This window comes from Symphalangus syndactylus, chromosome 7 (genome assembly GCF_028878055.3).
Source record: "Symphalangus syndactylus isolate Jambi chromosome 7, NHGRI_mSymSyn1-v2.1_pri, whole genome shotgun sequence".
Classification (NCBI taxonomy): domain Eukaryota; kingdom Metazoa; phylum Chordata; class Mammalia; order Primates; family Hylobatidae; genus Symphalangus; species Symphalangus syndactylus.
Window position 1 is genome coordinate 26,131,667 of NC_072429.2, and position 24,236 is coordinate 26,155,902.

Genomic DNA, 24,236 nt, shown 5'->3' on the forward strand with positions numbered 1-24,236 from the left:
AGCATTTACTGAGCAACTGCCATGCTCCAGAGCCCTCTACTGTGTATCATGCAAATATTATAAATCATGTAATATTTATGGGACCCCTTTAAAGTCCATAATACTATCCCCATTTTGTGCAAGAGGAAATAAGCTCAAAAAATCGTACAACTAGTAAATAACAGGAACAGAATTTAAATCTAGATGGTTTTCCATTCCTGAGAATAATCATCTCCAATCTCATCCGTAAGAATGACAAAATGAACTTTGGGGACTTAGGGGGAAAGGGTAAGAAGGGGAGAGGAATAAAAGACTACAAATTGGGTGCAGTGTGTACTGCTCAGGTGATGGGGGCACCAAAATCTCACAAATCACCACTAAAGAACTTACGCATGTAACCAAACACCACCTGTTCCCCAATAATCTATGGAAATAATAAATCTAGATGGGTTTGGCTTCAAAGCCATTACCATAATGTTTGAGGTGACACTGAAAGAGAATGTTTTGTTGATCAAGGCCAAACAGTAGGGAAGAAATGGGGGAGAAAGTACGTTTTTCTTCTCCATAGTGTTTATTCACACTTCGCTTGCCCCTCCAGATGGGCTAACCTCTATTTCCTGTTCCTGGTGATTTTGAACTGGATGCCCTCCATGGAAGTCTTCCACAGAGAAATCACCATGTTACCGTTGGCCATTGTCCTGTTCGTCATCATGATCAAGGATGGCATGGAGGACTTCAAGAGACACCGCTTTGATAAAGCAATAAACTGCTCCAACATTCGAATTTATGAAAGGTAAGAGACACCATCCCTGTGTTGTCTCTTGCAAATGGGTTATGCAAACTCATCAGCATCGCCTCAGGATGAGTGTCTTTTTTTCCATTTTATTTTCCTAAATTATTTAACTCAGCGATTCTCAAGTGGGGGTGATTTTGACCCCTAGTGGGCATTTAGTAATGTCTGAAGACATTTTTGGTTGTCATACTGGGAGTAGGGGGTGCTACCGACATCTAGTGGGTAAAATCCGGGGGTGCTGCTAAATATCCTATGATACACAGGACAGCCCCGGGGAAGAATTATTATCCAGTCAAAATGTCAATAGTGCTGAGGCTGAGAAAACTTGTTTAACTTGTGTAAGCACTCATATTATTAAGCACACAGATGCAGTTTTATTAAAGGTGAGTTGAAGGCTTAAGAATTAAACTCTAGGATGGCTGGATTATCTTGGGAAACTAAGTTCAGGAGAAACTCTTTGGAGGATGTCAGGCAGTGTCTCCCAAACCAAGAAAATGTCTGCCATTTTAAAGCCTCAGTTGCTTGGGTTGAAAATTCTTGCTTTTAGAACTAGGTAGGTTTTAGGACCCAGAGTTGGTACACCTGTTCTTGGCTGCCCAGAGTGGAAAAGGAAGACACCTGTGGGTGACGTCTACATTCCAACAGGTGGAGTCTCAAACAAGTAGAAGGAAGTGGCCTGGTGAATACACACCTGTTCTCTGCAGGCTCTTTCCTTGTCATGTTTCTCCCCTGGGGTTTGCAGCCTGGCTTTTCATTTTTAGTATCCTTCTGAAAGAAGAGAGAAACATTTTCAGCAAAGAAGGCAAGTAAAAGATGAAAATTAAATTATGAGAATTAAAAAGACAACATTGAGCAGAGATGAAAAAGGAAGGGAGGAAAAGGTGGAAAAGAAAAGAAGTCAAGAAGCGAGTAGTGGTCTCTAACCTGCCCTTTGAAGGATGGTCTCACAAAGAGAACCCCAACAGACATCATCGTGGGAATCAAATCAAGACCAGCAAGTACACCGTGTTGTCCTTCGTCCCCAAAAACATTTTTGAGCAGCTACACCGGTTTGCCAATCTCTATTTTGTGGGCATTGCGATTCTGAATTTTATCCCTGTGGTCAATGCTTTCCAGCCTGAGGTGAGCATGATACCAATCTGTGTTATCCTGGCAGTCACTGCAATCAAGGACGCTTGGGAAGACCTCCGGAGGTACACATCGGATAAAGTCATCAATAACCGAGAGTGCCTCATCTATAGCAGGTAAAGCAAAAAACTCTGGGGAAGTCTTGGGCCCAGCCTCATCTTTCTGTGGCTGCTATCACTGCAGTTACTGTTTGTAGAAGGGATGGAGTAGGGAGATATCATTATTTTATTTCAGGGAAGCTGTTCAGTTCTCTACAGTGAGGATTATAGTCTACAATCCAGAAAAAAAGGAGGATTGAGTCAGTCTTTTAAAATTAGGAGGCCTTTATTATGTAGCATTTTCTTCACTGTTTCAAATGTGTCTAACATTTAAGAGTTTTGCATATATTCTCATCTCTTCTTAACCCAGTGTGGCCACGAGCACATTTAAGGCTGGTTGAGGACACTGGGAGGGAAGAGGCATCACTGTATTTGGGGGAGCAATGGAGTATTGTGTTAGGAGAAGCAGAACAGGAGACACACTGCCTGGGTTGAACAGCCTCCAGTACTTACTAACTGCCTGACTTTAGACAAGCAATATAACCTTCTCTGAAATTCATTTTGTAATTCATAAAATTTGAACAATTCCTGAGGTGGTTGTGAGAGTTGCAGGAGATAATTCTTAGAAAATGCTTAGCACTGTATCTGACATACAACAAATGCTCAGTAAATGCAAGCTGAAATTGCATTATTTTTAGAATGTAAAACCTAACATTTCCTTCATCACTAACTCTGTTTTTGGGAGTTCTCTCTGATGTTGTCTTAACCAAAGCAAAGACTGCACACCACCTGTCCTGAAGCTGAGAAACCTTGTTTTAACTTGTGTAAGTGCTCATATTATTAAGCACAGAGATGCAATATTTTTTAGGGTGAGTTGAAATCTGAAGAATTAAACTCTAGGATGACTGGACTATCTGATGTCATTAGACATTTGTTTAATGTCATTTTATACATGTCATTGTTCTTCAAATGTTCCACTGAGCAAATGACTAAACTAGATTGTCAGGATAGGTCATGCCCTCACGTGGCAAGGAAAGAAGCCAGAGTTAGAATGTGTCTCAACTTTGTGACAACCCACGTAGTCCTAAAAGAAGTGAGGGAGTTGAGTCTGGGCTCACAGAGAGACTGGAGGGACAAAGCACCTTCAGAGCTAGCAGTTGGCAGCCTAAGATGATGGAGTCTCTAGCAGGTAAGAGCTTGACTTCTTGCTGAAGAAGGAAAACATCCATGTCTCACAAGCAGCACCCTAGGCCGTCTCATTCCTTCTGATTCTCCACCCCAGTTCAGCAGACATTCCGCACTGGCTCTGGTCTTTGTTAGAATGAAAGAGGCTTGCTTCGAGGTATGTACTCCAGCCATTTAGGCACTGCTTACTTCTAAGGAGGGGTTCTCTTCTCCAGGGGAGTGAAAGGTGGCCAGCTTGGAGCTGGCTGCTGAAAGGATTTATGAGTCAAACTCCACTTGGAAAATTGTAGCCAGGGGAAACCTCCAAGATGAGTATCTAATACAATGACTTTAGGTGCTATTTACCAATATCATCAAAGAACCCCCTGGCAAGAAACTCCATGTTCATCCCTCAGCAGCAAATGAGCTTCTTGTCTCTTTGCTTGGAGGGACACAGTTGCACGTTTAGAAAAATTAATCTGAAGGATAATTTTTTTCCAGCTAGATCTAATTGTCTTGAATGTTATGAGCACACTGGACAGCCAGAGTTAACATTTAGTTGTTCCTCACCTTTGAATATGAAAATTATAAAGAGGATGAAATCACTGCTGGGGTGTGATGCCTTCCTTTGAAGAGGCAGTTTTTGAGAAAGCATTGTTTTTCTTCTTTTTTTTCTTTTTCTTTTTTTTTTTTTTTTTTTTTTTTTTGAGACAGAGTCTTGGTCTGTCACCCAGGCTGGAGTGCAGTGGCACCATCACAGCTCACTGCAAGCTCCACCTCCCGGGTTCACGCCATTCTCCTGCCTCAGCCTCCTGAGTAGCTGGGACTGCACGCGCCCGCCACCACGCCCGGCTAATTTTTTGTATTTTTAGTAGAGACGGGGTTTCACCGTGTTAGCCAGGATGGTCTCTATCTCCTGACTTCGTGATCTGCCAGCCTCGGCCTCCCAAAGTGCTGGGATTACAGCTGTGAGCCGCCACACCCGCGAGAAAGCATTGTTTTTCTTTTGGCACCAATCCACCGTCACTTTTTGTTTTCCACCTTACTCTCTTATTTTTTTCCATGGAATATACACAGTGGCGAGCCAGGAAACTGGTGCCTCAGGGAGGAATGCACGTGGACTGCAGTGAGCCTGGTCCTGTTCTCCTCGCTCTGCCAGAATATCGCAGAATCGTGGCCTGGTTCTTGGGAATAATCTCATTGTGGATTAGACCACAGACTCACCTCTGCTGGGAGCTGGCGGGACCTAGGCCAGGCTGCTGTTGTTCTGTTTCCAAAATAGCTTCCAGGGAACATCGGAAAACCAAAATGATAACAATCGAGAAAAAAGAAACATTAGTCCACCAGCACACTGGCAGGGAGGAGCATGGAGTTTTCATAGCAGTATTTCCCAAAGCATATTCACTGGAATAACAGTGACAAAGAAATAGTCTCCAAAAAAATACGTGCATGGCCAAATTGTATATGCTGGCCCTCCTCCAATGGACCCATAGCCCATGAAGGACTAAGAAAAGACACAGCAAAGAAACCTGTTCATCTTTGATTAACTCAGTGTTGCTTTACATTTACTGGGCTTTGGAAATATTTTTTAATATCTAAGTTTGGGAATTTTTACTTTTTCAAGTATACAAAAATAATTGGCTACAGGGACCAGATAGGTAATTAAATGGACTGAATAGTTTCTAAAAAGCAATATTACTCACGGATTGATAAATGGCCAATGACAGTTGGCATCAGGGTTAGGAGGCAATAGGGAATGGTGGTGACTACGGCGAAGTGGGGAGGCCATGCATTTATCCTAGGAGGCAGAGCTGGTCACCTAGCTCCTGCTAATTATTGTTATGTGGAAGTACAGGCCTAGTGTTGCCAGACTGAGCTTTATTAGGGCAGCTAAAAATTATTATTCTTATTTGAAATAACCTGACTTTTAACTGATATTATATTATTTTGTAACTGATGTAATTTTTTCAAACACTTCAGAGCATTTTTTTGAACCTAAAGTTCTATTTTGCTTATGAACCCAAAAACTTGCAAACTTTGCTTCAAAATATTCTAGAAATCTGGAGTCTCTGCAAAAGAATAATAAGGTTCTTTTTTTGTTGATGCTTTTTTTGAGATGGGCGGTGGGAGCAGGGGTCTTGGTGCATTGCCCAGGCTGGTCTAGAACTTGGCTTGAGCTGTCCTCTTGCTTCAAACTCCAAAGTAGGTGGGATTGCAGGCATGCCATCACTTCTGGCCCTGGGTTCTTCTTTTGAAGTTCATCCTCAAGGGACAGAGAGAGGGTATGACCTTGAGGTAAGAATGCAGGCCTGGGAGGCAGAGGCCTGTAGTCTAGGCCCAGATCTCAGACTAACTATTAATAGCTTAGGAAAGTCATTTAAACATATAGACCTCAGTTTCCACTTTTGTGAAATTTGGGAGTCAGACTAGATCTTGTCCTGTGAGATGGACTAAGAAAGAACAGAACCCATAGCCAAATAAATTTACACATTAATAGAATAAAGGTTCTAGGATGACCCTCGGTAAGTAGCCTATTAGCTTTGTTTAACCCAGCTGTCAGTTGAGATATTCTTTGCCACAAGTAGGAGAAACTTCCATTTTAACAGGTTTAAACAACGAAGAGACTTCCTTGGCTTAAGTCACTACCAATGTCCTGAGGTAGGAGGGTGATCAGCATGGTTCAATCAGCATCCTAGATCCAGCTCTCACCAATCCTTTTTGTTCAGCCCTCCTCAGCGTCATCTTAACTCTTAGGGAGACTTCTCTCGTGGCAATGAAATGGCTGCAGCAGCTCCAGCCCTCACATCTACATGTGATCATGTACGAAGAGAAAGAAAGACACTTCTGGTAGCCATCTTGGAAGGTCAAGGATGCTTACTACTCCCTAGACCCTCCTCACATCTCAGTGGCCTCACTTGCTCATCCCTAAACCAATCCCTAGGGGCAAGAGATGGGATTGTACTAACTAGGTTATACCTGAGCCACAGTCCCCACCCACAGAGTCCAGCATGAAGTCAGCTTCCCCGAAAGCCTATGGGCCATTCCGGGAAGATGTAAAAGCCAAAGTTTTTTTAAAAATGAGATCGTTTCCAACAGAATGAGGAACAGATGTTGGAGAAGCCACCTCAATGTCTTCAACACTATCACTTTAAAATATTTTTGAGACTTGACTCTTTGTAAATTGCTTTCCATGTATTAGCAGGAATATACACATCCTGGGACATTCTATGCTGTATGTCTCTAAAGTTTTTCCACCTCTGAAGTGGATTGATTCTATGAAAGACCCCAGCAGAGGAAGCTAGGACATGCTATTAAATAGATAAGTGTTAGTTATTATCTTAACTGATGGATGCTAAAAGACATATCCTTTTGCCATATCAAGGACACATGACAGATGTCAGGAAAAGAATACAAGATCTAAGAGGATAATTTATTTTTTTCTGGGAAGCAACATAAGAAATTACATCTCATGCCCTAGCCCTATCCATTTTATTTGTTTCACCTCAAATTTACACATTTGAGCAACTGATGCTTTTTTTTTTTTTTTCATTTTTTTGCAATTGAATACTAGAGCCCTTGGAATTCTGCTCATGACCTAAGCCCATGCATCATCCAGCCTAGACTTGTTTATACTGTGAGGAAATGTCTTTTTGCAAACAGCAGAAGCCTCGTTAACAGAATTACAATCCTGTTAGAGCATTTTCTTTTAATATAGCAACCGTGTTTGTGGTCTAAAGGTGACCCATTAATCAGATTTATGGAATGACTTCGAGGAGAGATTAGCTTCAAAATTGTATTAGTTTAGTTTCTCCCAGGGCTCAGTTTAATGAATCTAGAAACCATACCAGCAAGAGATTTGTATTTTTCCATCCAGCTTAGTAAATTTTTATTTGTATTCAGAAAACATACAGTACAGAGCAGGGAATGGGAAGCGAGGGAATCCAGAAGGCGGTTCCCTATTATAATGAAACATAAACCCTCCACAGTTTCAGCAGCTGGACACTCACTTATTCATCTGTTCAACAAATTTTAATTCAAGACTTAGTGTGTGCATTGCCATGGCAAACCTTATGTGCCCTCAAAGGATTCTCAGTCTAGGGGTCACGAGGACCTTACAAATAGCTACAATGTCCCACGTGCTTCGGTAGCCTACCTGCAAAGGGACACAGAAGTGCAGAGGATGTGGTGACCCACCCATCTGCAGAAACATCAAGGCCAAGGGAAGCTTTCAGTAAAAGAAGTAAAATTTCAGGAGAGCCCTGAGGGAGGAGCAACATTTAGCCAGGCAGAGGGAACATATTTCAGCTCACAGCCTGTTCCTGTGTCAATGAAATGTTGTATGTGTGGCTTATGCTGGTATTAGAAAGACCAGGACCAAGAAATGATAGAAACTTAGCGGAAGAATAATACAGATTATATATTTTTTTAATCTTTTTACTGAGACTTGGAGCATCTCTCTTCTGTAAGTCAGGCGGCTGCTAAAATAAACAGCTTTCTGAGATTGTAGCACCAAGGGCCTAGCCTGGCCTGCAACCTGTTTTCTTTTGTCTGTGAGTTGCCTTTTGCACCTCTGTCCTCAGGAAAACCTACAAGGGAGGAAGCCAGAGGTCCTGATCCTGGTTATGTCACTAATTAACTACATGACCTAAATGAAGCCACTTAAGCAGTTGGGGCCCCATGTGTCTCATCTTTAAATAGCGATCATAATATCTCTCTGGCATATTTTGTGAAAAGTTGTTCAGATGACATATAAGAGGGGTTGAAAATAATGAAGCTATAGAAATAAACTTCAGAATGCAATGCCACAGGATAAGTAAAGCAATGACCTTACTGGATGCTTGGCATGGAGAGCTTTGACATGGGACCTGGGCTTTTCTCAGAGCTGCCATTTACCAAATGTGTGGCCTATGCAAATACTTGATCACTTGAGCCTCCATTTCAACCTATATTAAATGGGGCTGATACTAGCCCCTAACTCCCAGGGTCATGTGGACCCAATGAGATTATTTTATAAATTGTTTAGCTCAGTGCCTGCACCATAAGTAGTACTAAGTAATTTTTTTTTTTTTTTTGAGCCCACGCTGGAGTGCAGTGGCACAATCTTGACTCACTGCAACCTCTGCCTCCTGGGCAGGGGATTCTCCTGCCTCAGCCTCCCGAGTAGCTGGGATTACAGGCATGCACCACCACCCCTGGCTAATTTTGTATTTTTAGTAGGGACGGGGTTTCACCATATTGACCAGGCTGATCTCAAACTCCTGACCTCAAGTGGTCCTCCCACTTCGGTCTCCCAAAGTGCTGGTATTACGGCGTGAGCCACCATGCCTGGCCAGTAATTTTTTTTTTGTTTCCAATCATCTCAAGCTTAATTTTTTCAATGCCAACCCTTCATCTTTTTTGCTGTGTGTCCAACACATACAAGGGTGGAATTGCTAGTTTTATCGTTTTAGTGGTAAAATCCAAGGACATTCACTGAGCCACAGATACCAGTGGAAAGGGTTATAATGATTTAAAAGCAAAATCTATGCTTTGAGCTCTCATTTTTTCCTGCTAGTCTATGTGGCAGGATTTTAAAATCTGAATTCAGCAAAACTCTCTAGAGGTTAGCCCTCTTTCTTTCCTTTCTATCCACAGCACACTTGAACATACCACACCAAGATTTAGATTCAGAAAAGGGATGTAGGTGGCCTCATCTGGCTCATAGCCTCAGCCACTTGGTCCAACTTCTTAACATAGATTCTACATTAGAATATCATATTTGTACAGCTGTTAATAAAGCTGCAAGTTGGTACTAATATTTCCTCTGAATAACAGCCCTCAAGGAAACCCCCAAAAGAAGATGAACTGATTGACCAGGCAGAATTTAAGCTTTGCCAGGGCTATCTGAACATCAAAATACAGTCATAAGCCTATCTTCGCCCTAAAACTATATTCTGGGGTTGTACCTGCAGGTATTAAATGAGTTACTGCATGTAAAATGCTTAGATTTGTGCCTGTGGCACTCATAAAATGTTAGCTTAAATATTGCTAAGGAGAGTTCGATAGCCTTGATAGGCAGAAGTCATCATGAGCATAACCCAAGGAGAGTAAGAAAGAATGACCACAGGCTGGAGTTTAGAACTGCATGAAAGAAGACAAAAAAAATATCTTTAACCATAGAACTTGACTCCAAGCTCTAATAATATAACAAAATGGGCCTCGGGGAGGACTCTGAAAAATGCAGACAACAGAAAAACATCCATTATCATTTGAAGCCTGGCTATGAAAAATGCAGTTGGCTGGACTTACAGACCAGCAGACCATTGCATCCACCCCTCAGGCCTTTGCTCTGCACTTGGCACCAACAAACCAAGCTCCTTTCTGAAGCATCCATTTTGCAGGTGCCCATGCTACTCCCACTGCCTCACCTTGTGCTCACAGAAGGCCATAAACCATTTGGGCCAATTCAGCTTGTCATTTCAGGAGAGAATGCTTTAGGTCCTCCCTAAAACTCACTGGGTGGGAGAGTTATAAAACAAGAATTCAGGTGTCCCTGATGCTCTGCACTCTTGTCATCAGGCATGATTTGTATGTCCACGGGTGAGGATTTATGGCCTCTGTTTTGCCATTAAGGAGATTGGAATTCCAAAAGGTGAGGCTGCTGTTCTCAACCCAACCTCTGCTAGGTTTATGTCACCTTCTGAGGCTCAATCAGCTTCGTGCCTCACTCCAAAACAGAGCCACAAGACCGCACTGAGCCATGTCGCTCCCACCACCATCACTCATCTGTCCTTGCAGACACACCTGTGTGACCTTATGCAAGTTAGATAACTTTCTGAGACTGTTTATCATCTATGAAATAGGAATAATGATAACAATAAAAGCTATTTCATTATTAGGCAGCTAACCTGTAATGGAGGTTAAATGCTGGGTTCATTATAGGTAGTCAATACATGTAAGCTAATAATTTAAAATATCATTGTTAGAAGTCTCCACTAGGGTATCTATAACAAAGATGTTAAAATGGCCAAAGGTTAGGAAAAACTGCCTTTCTACTTCCTGTATTCAAGAAAAATATACAAGGAATCAATTGATATTTACTAAACGCTCCCCAAGTGCTAAACACTGTACCCAACCCTATGTGCCCATAGAAATATAAGACCCAGGATCATCGCAGCTCTTAGCAAGCTTCTTACATACTTTAAAATAGAAGATGCACATGACAATTAGGAAATAGGACGGTAATATTCAGGGAAGCATGGCAACAAGATGTGCACTGTCATGTCCAGTGCCCAGGAGTGAAAAGAGAAAGGCAGCATTTGGATCTGCAGAGGTTAAAGGACGAGCATTTGGGAGGCAATTCGTATCCTTGAATACCTCCAGGCTGAAGAATCGTAACCCATGGCTATGATCTTGCTGGATGGCACCTGTGACTTCCGTGTCCTCTGAAGCACAGTGTTTCCATGGCCGTCACTACTTGGTGACATTCTAAGTGCAGTTCTGCTTTCTTTACTGCCACCACATGGTCAAAAAGGTCAGGAGTGGGTTATCCCCAGACCTGGGGCTTCAAACATCCTCCCAGTATAAAGAACTTTATACTGTATTAATGTAACCCAAATGTTCCAGCCCTCACTAGCTTCTGGGTATGAATGAGGTCCCATTAATAAAAATGTCCCAGTGGCCACGCCATTCAGCTCCAATCTGCTGACTTAGAACTTCAGTCCTCCCACCCTAATCCTCAACTCTCCACAAATATGTCTAGGCATCCTCAGATTGGTAAATATCACATGTGTCCTCCACTATTTCCAGCCCAGCCAGGGGTCCTGGTCGCACCCCCAACCCGCCCCCCTGCTTCTCTGGCCTCAGCTATTTCTTTCTGGTGCTTCCCTGAGCCTGCAAGTCTAAACCACCTCCCAACCCCATTGTGATCTGTAGGTCACACAGGTTGTAAGCAGGGAAGCCAGGATTCAAAGCCTCTCTCAATCCCTATGCTGCAGTCAGTCTGTCGGGCATTCCTCTCTCACTCTGGGTTAGTGACATGGCATTGAGCATTCTGGGCCTGGCATTTGAGCTTCCTGAAGGACAGCCAGGACAGCTCATCATCCTATGTGGAATGGGAAGTTCCACAAGATAACTAATTCTTCTGAAAAATCCCCTCTACTCTAGTTGCCTGAAACTCTTTTAATAAAATCCAGATACTTGAGAAATGGAGCCTTCAGCATCCTCTCCTCCCTCTATTTCCGCTTTCACCTCCTCCGCCATGGCATCCAGTTGGCTACAAACCTCTCTTGCTGTTTATTTACCTCTTAATAATCCCTATCTCCTCTCAGAAAGCCATTTAGCACTGCACCACTTAATTTTCCTCGTGGCAGAATCTGCCAGATGGAGCCTTCGTCCCAAGCCATGTTGATTTGTCTTATTTTTAAACAGCAGTGAACATGGCATAAAACTAAAATAGCAGTCAGTTCCCAGCTGTGGACCCCCTAGCAGGGGGACAATCCAGGGTGTGTGGATGTGTCCACCTGGGGCAGCTGTTCGAAACAGGCTGGATTAATGAGAGAATGACTTCTGCAGGTGGCTCCTGGCCAGCTGCTGGTCTCCCCTGGGCTTCACTCAATGCAAGAGCATGCTGCTTTTCTGCATCAGCAGGATTTGGCCAGTCATCACCTCCCCTGACTGAACCCCCTTGGGCTGTGTGCATCCCTGACTTTTCCACAAACACGGTCCTAACAGTGGAGGAGACAACGTAGACGCTAGAGAATCAGCATAAAGTGGCCCAGGGCAAGAAGGAAATATCCCTGATCTCATTTTTTAATCCCTAAAATTCCTACAAAATGTGCCTCTGATTCCATAACATAACTAAGTTTAGTTACTATAAATAAAATTCTTCAAATTTTTTACCAGCCAAATTACTAAACTACGTTTCCCCTGAACTTTTTTTTTTTTAATGAATGCCCCCAAAGTCATATGGATCTCATAGCTTTGTTATTCCTAGATGCCTACCAGGGTATCCTGGAGGTATGTGTGCTTCTGTTTGAGAAGCACAACCCTGGAACTGGGCAATCTCTGTCTTGGGGAAGGCAAACCCACAGCAGTCACTGAGAATATTTCTTCACCACTGCATGCAATCCTAAGGAAGAGAGGATTATGTCTAAAGAAAAGACAGGCAATTATAACCAGTACAGCAGTGACCTCCTTGGGATCCAGCAAGCAATGTAAAGAAGAGAGAGACTAGTCTGACTTACCACTTGTGGGTGGCTCCATTGATACTTAGATCATGACAGGACTTGACAGGACAATACCCCAGTCCAGCTCACAGAAGTGACAGCTCAGAAAAACACATATGCCATAAGCTCTTCTCCATAGCACTCCATCTTCCAGCACCTTTATAACCCACATCCTAGAATAAGCAGTGCAGTCCTTTATTACAAAGGGAAGAATGAGATTCAGTGTTCATGGGTGGAGGTGCATTGGCCTTGCCTTTGACATGCCTCTGTATGCAGATACTGGCCAACTCGTATTTAACAAAACCTTCAAAACCAGTTTGCTCTGGGAGGGTTGGCGATCAGGATTTGCTCAGAGTGGAAGGTGTTCTCCCTGAATCCAATCTCAAATACTGGGTAGAATGCTGAGATTATAGCAATCAACTGATACCCCACATCCCCAAAGGCATTATCCAGTAGGACACAGAAGCCAAAGGAGGGGGAAAAAAGGAAGACAAGGCAGAATGAGTGATACATTCTTTGTTCCTTGGGACAATTTTGCTATAATATTTAAGAACATTTTAAAGCACTCTCTCAAAAAGAAAAAAAAAAACCAGTCTCTCCTTCACTCTACGAGATTCTTTTCTCACAGAGAGTATGGACCATTCCAATGCCTGTAAGTAGCCTTATACTTGGATATTTAACAGGTTTTCCCAGGGCTACTTTGAAGAAGAAAAAATATTATCCCCTGAGTCAGCAGAGACCACGAAGTGTTTGACAGTTACAATGGCATTCTTAGTGAAGGAGTTCCCACCCTAGATATATAAATAAACAACCAAATGTTTAAATAATCAAATGTATTTCCAAGATGGCACAGGGAAACAAATCTGGGGTGACTGCCCCTATTATTCATAGAAAATCAAAGTGAGGGTTGGGGGGAGATGGGGATGGTTAATGGGTTCCGAAAAAAACAAAATAGTTAGAAAGAATGATTAAGACCTAGTATGTGATAGCACAACACACGGTGACTATAGTCAATAATAATTCAATTATATATTTTTAAATAAGTAAATGAATACAATTGGATTGTTTGTAACACAAAGGATAAATGCTTGAGGGGATGGATATCCTGTTTTCCATGATGTGATTATTACACATTGCATGCCTGTACGAAAGCATCTCATGTACCCCGTAAATATATATACCTACTATGTACCCACAAAAATTTAAAGGAAAAGTTATGTGGGTGGAGTGGAAGCAGAGAATGAGCTGATCAACTGAAAGGTGCTTGGAAACCTGTTTTGTGTGCTTTCGCATGTAAGGAGGAATTATTACTAAAATGCTACAGACGCATCACCCCCAAAATCCTAAGAAGGGGTCTCAGTAGTCACTTGGATGATATTTAACTGTGGCTGCTGCACTGAGCTCCCAGAGCCGCGGAGCACTTCCGCAGAACCCTGTGGTTCTTTCGAGTTCTAAAGTTGCTCCCCAATTCCAATGTCCCTGTTTATAGACTCGGCCTTCCAAATGGAAGCACCATTATTTCAGGTGGCTGGGGAAGTCTTCTGAGAAGATCTTTTATAATCAGGAAGATTGGATCTTAGGAAGGCTTGTCTGAGGTTCTCCAGAGGGCCTCCAGGAAGCGAGGAAGACATCAAAACCCTCTTCTTCCCCAGGGACTTTTGTGATGTCAAAGGAGAAAACCGGAATTCTATTCACTACTCTTTCTCTGTGGAAGAGTAGATGCGTCATGCCCAGTGCAGCTCAGATTCCAGCAGAAACAGAAACAAGAACATGCCCAGAGGGGCTCAGCATCAGTGGAGAAGCCCAGCAAAGGAAAGCCTGCCTCTCCAGGTCTGGCTGCCTTCAGAGGCACCCAGCTTCAAGCCAGCTGGGCTCAGTTAGAAAGACCACATGTGGGATATTAGTTTGGTTTCAAATCCCACACTTAAAGCGGGACATTTCCAAATGCAGACAGATGAGCCCACACCTCCGGAACAGATCTTGAAACTGTGTCACATGAGGAATAATTGAGGGCACCTGGAAAGTTAAATTTGGCTTGGCATGCCCAAAAGTCTTCATGGGACACCTGATGAATGCCTTAAAATATTTAAGGAATGGTGGAAGATGGAATAGACCGTATTACCTGGAAGAGCAGAACTGTTTAAATATTTGGTTAGGCAGAAGGAAGACTTTCTGAAATGAGAGTTCTTTGAAAATAGAATGCAGCCAGGAGCAGTGGCTCACGCCTGTAATCCCAGCACTTTGGGAGGCCGAGACAGGAGGATCAATTGAGGTCAGGAGTTTGAGACCGACCTGGCCAATATGGTGAAACCCCATCTCTACTAAAAATACAAAAATTAGCTGGACATCGTGGCAGGCGCCTGTAATCCCAGCTACTCAGGAGGCTGAGGCAGGAGGATCACTTGACCCCAGGAGACAGGTTGCAGTGAGCCAAGATCGTGCCACTGCACTCCAGCCTGGGCAACAGAGCAAGACTCTGTCTCCAAAAAAAAAAAAAAAAAAAAAGGATACATTGCCTTGAGAAGTGGGGAGTTCCTTAGCTGGAGGTGGGAAGGCTGAGGCTGTGGTACCACCTGCAGGGAGGTAGTATACCCAAGCAGTAAAAACTGTGGGTTTTGGTGTCGGGCTGGACCCAGGTTCAGGTTCCAGCTCTGTTTTTGTGAGACTTTGAAAAATTTCTTTTGACCCCCAATTACCTCACTTGTGAAGTGAGTATAATAATATCTACTCCTGTGGGTTATTATGCAAAGTAAATAAAATATTAATTAACACAAGCACTTGGCAGGTAAGAAATGCTAAATTTGTCATTGTTCCTGTCACTATTATTATCTCAGCTTGATAAATTGGATAGGAAGATAAAAGAATTTCCTCAGATTTCCTCAGATTTCTTCGGCCCTCTAATTCCACAGTTACTGTGAGGTCTCATTTCATCAAAACTCCTGGTAGCATCCTCCTAATTCCTGGACCACCCAGAGTGTTCTATTTCAGTGCAGCTCTGGATCTTCCTAGACAGTGTCAGATATCCTCGCCTTTCCGATCATCACTCTCCTTATAATCAAAAACAATCTTTCCCATATCCCAGTTCCTTGAAACTCTATTTTCTTTGGTAATAACTGGCTATTCTGGTAAATAGTGGATATTAAGAGTAGTACCACATTAATATGACAATACAGTTACCTTCTCCTTTACAATTTTTCTCTTGTAAGGAAGCAAGGGCTGAACACAGAACTTGGACAAGAACTGGCAGTGAAGAAAAATTCTAAATGTTCATAAGAACAGATTTTGTTTTGTTTTGGTTTGGGTTTTTTTTTTTTTTTTTTTGAGACGGAGTCTTGCTGTGTCGCCCAGGCTGGAGTGCAGTGGCACAATCTTGGCTCACTGCAAGCTCCACCTCCCAGGTTCAAGCGATTCTCCTGCCTCAGCCTCCCAAGAAGCTGGGACTACAGGCACACACCACCACACCCAACTAATTTTTGTATTTTTAGTAGAGACGGGGTTTCACCATATTGGCCAGGCTGGCCTCGAACTCCTGACCTCATGATCCACCCACCTCAGCCTCCCAAAGTGCTGGGATTACAGGTGTGAGCCACCACGCCTGGCCAAAGACAGATCTTTACTAATGAGATTCCGTAGATTATGCCTGGCTATTCTAGAGAAATTATGAGGTGGTCATTTAGGGGTAAGGTAGAATACAAGGCAATCTCATGACAGGCTGATTTGGTGGATAGTTAGGTGCTGGTGGGACCTTCCTCTATTCTCTCATTAGTTTTCTGAGGAAACTTAAAGCTCACTCAGACCCTGTCTTTCTCTCACCCAAGAAAAGAGCAGACCTACGTGCAGAAGTGCTGGAAGGATGTGCGCGTGGGAGACTTCATCCAAATGAAATGCAACGAGATTGTCCCAGCAGACATACTCCTCCTTTTTTCCTCGGACCCCAGTGGGATATGCCATCTGGAAACTGCCAGCTTGGATGGAGAGACAAACCTCAAGCAAAGACGTGTCGTGAAGGGCTTCTCACAGCAGGTAGGGCTCTTTCTAAGATCTTCAATGGTAAAGTCATAGAGAGGAAGCAAGCCTACCCTACTGGAAAATTGAACTAAACCTGCTGGCTAGAGGGGAAAGTAGTAGATGCCTCCTTTTCCCTAGCGCTTTAGATACACTAAATCCTACCAGCAGCCCTCTGAGATGGATATTATCTGCATATCACAGATGAGGAAACTGAGGCTTAGTAAAGTTAAGTAACTTGCTGAAGGCCTCAGAGTTTCTAAATAGGGATCCACTCTGTTCAACTGAGGAAACTATACTCTCTGCTCTGAACCGAGGAGTCTAATGTCTGTTCCATCATCACTAGAACCAACTCCTCTTCTGTGCTCATCCAATCCCAACTCACTCTGCCCAGCTCAGCCCTAGCAATCTCTCCTGCCACGAATCCTAATACTCCTTCTGCCCCTCCTAAACTGCAGCAAGGTATCATTAACTGTGTTTCCATTTGTGTATTCCTTAACTTCTCAACAGTGCTTAAGCCTCCTTGAGGGCAGAGAGAGTTCATTGATACCTTTTTTTTTTTTTTTTTTTAAAGACACTGCTTCTCCACTGGGTGCGATGGCTCAAGCTTGTAATCCCAGCACTTTGGCAGGCTGAGAGGCAGGTGGATCACTTGAGGTCAGGAGTTCAAGACCATCCTGGCCGACATGGTGAAACCCTGTCTCTACTAAAAATTTAAAAAATAGCCAGGCGTGATGGCAGGCACCTGTAGTCCCAGCTGCTCAGGAGACTGAGGCAGTAGAATCACTTGAACCCAGGAGGCAGATGTTGCAGTGAGCCAAGATCATAGCCTGGGCAATAAAGTGAGACTCCGTTTCAAAAAAAAAAAAAAAGAGACTGGCTCTCAGTCTGTCACCCAGACTGGAGTGCAGTGGCATTGACACTTTTGTTTAATCCCCACCCGTTCATAAATGGTACCTCAGACATCATGGAGGAACCATCATTGTTTGGTGGGTAAAAGCTCAGGCTCTGGGGTCTGACAGAGATGGGTTCAAAGCCCAGGTCCCACCACTCATCATCAGCCATCTCACCTTGGGCAAGTTACTGTCTTCTCACACCTTGGTTCCCTCATCTGGAAAATGGGGACAAAAATAGTTCCCTTTCCATAGGGTAGTTTTGAAGACTAAATGGTAGGTACATGACTTACTTAGCATGAAGATAGGCACATAGTAAAAGACCAGTGAACAGTTGGTATTAATATCAATGCTTTCATAGGCAATATGTGTTGACTGACTGAAGCTGGGTGTGATATTCCAATTTGCAATTAAAATTCTCCTTGTGGGAGCTGATTTCCAATATGGTCCCTTTCTTTAACCAGGGAAAAGAGTACAATTTTATCACTTTTGTTCATTCTGCCAGCCTTTGGCTGGGTAGAAATGGAATGAGTCAGAGGATTTGGGAGAAGGAAGGCAAATGATTTATTCCTCAGAGATTCTCGTGAGCTAGAGTGCAGTTTTCCAGACTCAAATTTCTCAAAATAAGTTTGTAAGTTCTAGGAGCAAGGGTCATTGTACCTTGCCTTGCCTCTCTCTAAGCACCTGATAAACAGCTCTCATAAAACTCTTTTTGTGTGATTGATTTGGTTCTCAGAAGCCTGTTCTCTCATGCATATCATGGGAATAATAATAGCTATCCCATGGTTTTGCTGTGAAATTCAAATGGTATAAGGAAAGTAAAGAACAGAATAAAGAGTTTGCTACTCAAGAGACTCACAATAAATGGGAACCATTGCTGCTACTGAGGCTGCAGTTGCCACCACTGGAAATGGAAACCACCACCACCCACTGTAGATCAGCATGTCCACTGGTCTCCAGGCTCTGTGTCAATCACTGAGCAAGGGGCCTGTCTCTGAGTTTTCTCACCCTTTGCTTATTACAGCCACATGTGCTAAATCACCCTAGTGTTTGCAAAAAGGGAGGGTAAGATCTGGTCTAAGTTCACAGAGTCATTCTAGACAAGCAATAACAATCTGTTTCTGGGCTCAGAACTCTGTAGCCTGCCCTTCGACCAGAGGCTTTCAAATCTTTTCAACAGTAACAATAGGAAATGTATAAAATATTACACACAAACACACACACACACACACACACTGATGCACATGCACTTGTGTATATGCACGTCAAAGAGTATGTAAGAATGACACCTTAGCCTCACCACATGCAAGGCACTCTGAGACTTTCTATGCTATTCTACCTTTTTTTTTTTTTTTTCTGTACAGAGTCTCGCTCTGTTACCCAAACTAGAGTACAGTGGCACAATCTCTGCTTAGTGCAATCTATGCCTACCGGGTTCAAGCGATTTTCCTACCTCAGCCTCCCAAGTAGCTGGGATTACAGGAGTGCACTACCACACCCAGCTAATTTTTTGTATTTTTAGTAGAGGCAGGGTTTTTGCCATGTTGGCCAGGCTGGTCTCGAACTCCTGACCTGAAGTGATCCACCTGTCTTGGCCTCCCAAAGTGTGGGAATTACAGGTGTGAGCCCAGTGTCTGGCCTATTCTACCTTTTTTTTTTTTTTTTTTTTAAGTTCTAGGAGCAGTAAAACTTATAAATCTCCCCTTTAGCCTCCCTAACCCAACATCCTTATCCAATTCTGAATCTTTCTTACTCTCTCTGGCAGTCATTTCAGTGTGAACCCCTCTTGCAGTTTCCAAAGTTCATTAACATATTAACGTCTCTGAGAAAGCCTGAAGTCAATAGGCCTGTTAAACCTTTCCTTAGCCCTGAGTTCCCCAAATTTATTTAACCTAAGAATTATTTTTCAGCACAAATATTATTAACATTCCTATGGAACTTTTCAGAAAATATTAGCCTGAATTGTGGTACAGACATGGTCACAACAGGTGAAGGGTAACAAAGAAGTTCAACCAGTGACTTTTCTTTTAGTCTTTGGCAGCAGTTCCCAAACTATGTTTTGCATATTAATTAGTCAGATAGTTTGGGATTTCGCTGGAATGAAGAGTCAGGTAAAATGGTCATTCACACTCCGGTGCTATAGACCAGCCAATTTAATAAGTCTCTTCAACTCCAACCCTCAATTCTCACAGAGCGCTTCCTGAGATCATTTACAAAAAGAAAAACAAAAAAGAGAGCAAGGTAAATTCCTGTGTGAAAGGAAGATTATTTGAGCTTGAAGGTTTCCAGGGTTCTCTATTCTGTCTCAGTTCTTGATTCTCCCCCTCACTTTGCTCAAGAGTGCTTTTTTCATTTTAGTCATAATAATAGACTTGTATTGATTCCATACTAAGGGCTTTGCATGATGACCTCGTCTATCCTCAAAACAACCCAATGAGATGGGCACTATGATTGTCTCCATTTTATACAAAAGGAAACTGGGGCATACGGAGGTCTGTAACTTGCCCAAGGTCACTGAGCAGGGAAGTGTTGGAGCAGGATTCAAAGCCAGGTTTGTCCAGAGCCTCAATTTTTTGTTTTGTTTTGTTTTGTTTTTTGTTTTTGTTTTGAGACAGTCTCCCTCTTTCGCCCAGGCTGGAGGGCAGTGGCGCGATCTCGGCTCACTGCAAGCTCCGCCTCCCGGGTTCACGCCGTTCTCCTGCCTCAGCCTCCCGAGTAGCTGGGACCACAGGTGCCAGCCACCACGCCTGGCTAATTTTTTGTATTTTTAGTAGAGACGAGGTTTCACCGTGTTAGCCAGGATGGTCTCGATTTCCTGACCTCATGATCCACCTGCCTTGGCCTCCCAAAGTGCTGGAATTACAGGCGTGAGCCACTGTGCCTGGCCCCAGAGCCTCAGTTTTTAAGGCTCAGTAGCTCATCTCCCTGGCCCTTTAACTGTTACCTTGAGTTCACACAGAGATGCTTACTTGAAAGCACACATTTATTGTTGCCAGGATTCTTTCCACATACAGATAGCAGGCGGCAGGGATAATGAAAGTGGGCTCAGCCTGCTCCCTGGGGGGAGACAACTTGGCTGCTCTTTGTGACCTTGCTTCTCCCTTATACTTTTAGGGCAGAAAGATTTCTGAGTATGGATAGAATTCGCTTCTGGCTAACTCTATACCATAGGATTTCCCTAATGTATCGAACAAACATGTTGATGAGAGTTGCAAGGAAAATAAATGTTGCAAGGCCAAGTAATATGAGAAGACAATAGATCACAAGCTTTCAAATATGTGTTCTGCAGAATTTCTCTGATACTTTAATAAGCCCCAAGGAGAAGGACAGGTGCTATTATGTAGTATTTCTAAACATATAAGCACAAGAAACTTTTATCCCAAGAAACACATCTCAGAACTACTGTAGGAGGGGTGGGCTACCACTAAGGGATTTACTGCAAGTATATTACAGGTGTTGAAGGTGTATCATAATCATCACAGGGGAAGTTTTTAAAAATATATATGCATCCTTCTGTATCACCACCAGTAAGTTATGACTCACTAGGACTGAGTAAGGACTTGAGTGTGCATATTTTTAAAAATTTTCTCCCAGAAAATCTTGATATAAACCTATCACCACCTCCTTGAAAACCTGTACAACCAAGGAGAGGCGCCACCTCCGGTGCTTCCAAAAAACACTTATCCTAATAATGGGAAGAAAACTACCATCTAGGTACTTTTTACTATATACTAGTTCTTTTACATGCATTGTCTATTTTAAGCCTTAGACCACCATGGGAGGTGGGCATTACTATCCCTATTTTACACATGAAACTTCTGAGGCACTAAAAGAGCGAATCTCACTAATCATCTCAGAGATTCTGAACACCTACAAATATGGTTTGTTTGGAAATTTAATGTATTACGTAATAAGTATTAATGGCTCTTGATAGTTTTTTCTCCCTCTAAGTCCCTACTGTCTTTGAGATCTTCACCTTGCCAAAAGGGTTTTTACTAACCACAGAGATTACTAGGAACGTCTAACCCCACACATATACCCACACTCATTTTTACCATCTTCTGGATGATGAGAATTACTATATTCGGGTAATTCAAAGTCAGTAGGACACACTTTGTCCCAGCTCCCATACATCAGCATTTCTCAGAGTCTGCTAAGCACTTATCCCAAGAGACAGTTCTTGAAAAACCCATGGTCCACGGTCAAGTCAGATTACAGTTTACAAGTCAAATTAAGAAGCTTTTGTCCTGTGAACCCCTCTTGCAGTTTCCAAAGTTCATTAACATATTAACGTCTCGGAGAAAGCCTGAAGTCAATAGGCCTGTTAAACCTTTCTTTAGCCCTGAGTTCCCCAAATTTATTTAACCTAAGAATTATTTTTCAGCACAAATATTATTAACATTCCTATGGAACTTTTCAGAAAATATTAGCCTGAATTGTGGTACAGACATGGTCACAACAGGTGAAGGGTAACAAAGAAGTTGACAATCCTCATGGCTTAGGCAGTTCATTCTTCTCTTTCCTGTTTAGGTTCAAATGAAATTATAAACATTAAAGAACTTCTTAAAAGAGTCTTTCTCCCATGACATTGCAGATTATCCTCAAGGCTGCCAAAGAGTTAGTTTCAAATCCTTTTCTCAGGATTCTTCTTGGACTAAATCTACTTTTTTTTTTTCATTGGAAGTTTTATCCCCATGGGCCATCTTTGAGTTTATAAAATTATTGACCTATTTTTGAGAGATTCACTCTCACTTCCCATTGTTAGAAAAAAGAGGGGAAAGGGAAGGAATTCAAAATTAGGATTATGCTAAAAACCTGTCCAGCTGGCAAGAGGACTTTATTAGAGAATTCAAACATACAGTTTTCTCTTTGGTGACATTCTGATACCTGAAACCTCTTCTGTAAAAGAGTTTTAACCTAGGAATTTAACACCTGGAAGGGAGTATATAGCATTCGTTTTGATAAATGTAACAGTTATCAAAGCCAAAGAATCAGAAAAGAATGCTTCTAGTTTCAGATCAAACATGTCCCTGGCTATCTATTTTCCAAATCACTGAAGCCTAAGTCCCGCTGAAGCATGGATCAGATCATTCCCCAGGGCCAAGTGGGAACTTACTATGCCAAGTATGATCTGCGGACTAGCCACTTCAGTAAGCATCACTGAGAGCTTGCCAGAAATGCAGAATCTCAGGCCCCATCCCAAACTGAACCAGAATCTGCATTTTAACAGGATCCTCAGGTGATTCATGTGTACATGAAAGTTTGAAAGACACTGGCCTAGAGCATCATTAATCAATGTAATAATCATACATATCTGTTTGTTGCTCAGGTTAAAAATTCTCCATTGAGTCTCCCTTTTGACTAGCTTGCATGCAACCGATGGTTAGTGCTTTTAAGCCATTTGCTCAATTATGAATAGCTGCTGTAGCTTGGATCCTCTGCAGTGAAAGTATGTATTGATTTTAAGGTACTTAGAGGAGCATTTTGCCAACAAAGAGTTGAGATCCAGTAGGGAGAAATTTATTACCATCCCAGCTCAGTGATGTCAAACCTCAGTTAAAGCAAAAGGTAGCTGCCTATCTTCTAACCTTGCCTGCCCTTGAGAGCCAGAGAAAGTTCCTCTTTCCTGCTAGATTTGCACTGGAACTTGTCCCTGACAGGCTTTTCCAAATTTCCTTTAAGAATGAAACTTAGTGCTTTCTACCTGTTGATCAGTGCTTAAATGTTGAGCACAGTTCACATTTTCTAGGATTCTTTTAAAATATGACTTCATAATAGTATATAATATCAAGAAGAGATTACAACAGATAACTGGATTAAACACCTATGTGCCATAGGCAGTTTTTCTAAGTGTTCTATATCTATTATTTCTTTCTACTACTCACAAATAACCCTGTAAAATAGGTGCTTTTATTACTCCATTTAACAAATGAGGGAAGAACAGTTAAGAAACCCTGTTCTCTAGGTTAACTGAGCTCAGATTCAAACTCAGGCACAGTTCTTTGGTTGGTTTGTTTGCTTTTTGTAATGGAAATTTTTTTTTATTATACTTTACGTTTTAGGGTACATGTACACAACATGCAGGTTTGTTACATATGTATACATGTGCCATGTTGGTGTGCTGCACCCATTAACTCATCATTTAGCATTAGATGTATCTCCTAATGCTATCCCTCCCCCCTCCCCCCACCCCACAACAGGCCCCAGTGTGTGATGTTCCCCTTCCTGTGTCCATGTGTTCTCAATGTTCAATTCCCACCTATGAGTGAGGACATGTAGTGTTTGGTTTTTTGTCCTTGTGATAGTTTGCTGAGAATGATGGTTTCCAGCTTCATCCATGTCCCTACAAAGGACATGAACTCATCATTTTTTATGGCTCCATAGTATTCCATGGTGTATATGTGCCACATTTTCTTAATCCAGTCTATCATTGTTGGACATTTGGGTTGGTTCCAAGTCTTTGCTATTGTGAATAGTGTTGCAATAAACATACGTGTGCATGTGTCTTTATAGCAGCATGATTTATAATCCTTTGGGTATATTTCCAGTAATGGGATGGCTGGGTCAAATGGTATTTCTAGTTCTAGATCCCTGAGGAATTGCCACACTGACTTCCACAATGGTTGAACTAGTTTACAGTCCCACCAACAGTGTAAAAGTGTTCCTATTTCTCCACATCCTCTCCAGCACCTGTTGTTTCCTGACTTTTTAATGATTGCCATTCTAACTGGTATGAGATGGTATCTCATTGTGGTTTTGATTTGCATTTCTCTGATGGCCAGTGATGATGAGCATTTTTTCATGTGTCTTTTGGCTGCATAAATGTCTTCTTTTGAGAAGTGTCTGTTCATATCCTTTGCCCACTTGTTGATGGGGTTGCTTTTTCTTATAAATTTGTTTGAGTTCATTGTAGATTCTGGATATTAGCCCTTTGTCAGATGAGTAGATTGCAAAACTTTTCTCCCATTCTGTAGGTTGCCTGTTCACTGTGATGGTAGCTTCTTTTGCTGTGCAGAAGCTCTTTAGTTTA

At 42.4% G+C, this 24,236-nt stretch overlaps 1 protein-coding gene across 6 annotated transcripts in view; it reads left to right on the top strand.

Moving 5' to 3' along the window:
• The window catches only part of ATP10B (ATPase phospholipid transporting 10B (putative)), a 243,782-nt gene that overhangs the window by 126,886 nt on the left and 92,660 nt on the right, over positions 1–24,236 (top strand). For 4 of the 6 annotated variants that reach the window (XM_063643127.1, XM_063643129.1, XM_063643126.1 and 1 more), the window contains 2 exons: positions 578–772; positions 16,127–16,331. In XM_063643127.1, coding sequence (XP_063499197.1) covers positions 578–772; positions 16,127–16,331 — 400 coding nt within the window. Of the gene's footprint in view, positions 1–577; positions 773–1,533; positions 2,017–16,126; positions 16,332–24,236 lie in introns of those variants that run through there. The other 2 variants (XM_063643131.1, XM_055285376.2) reach the window with 2 other exon arrangements.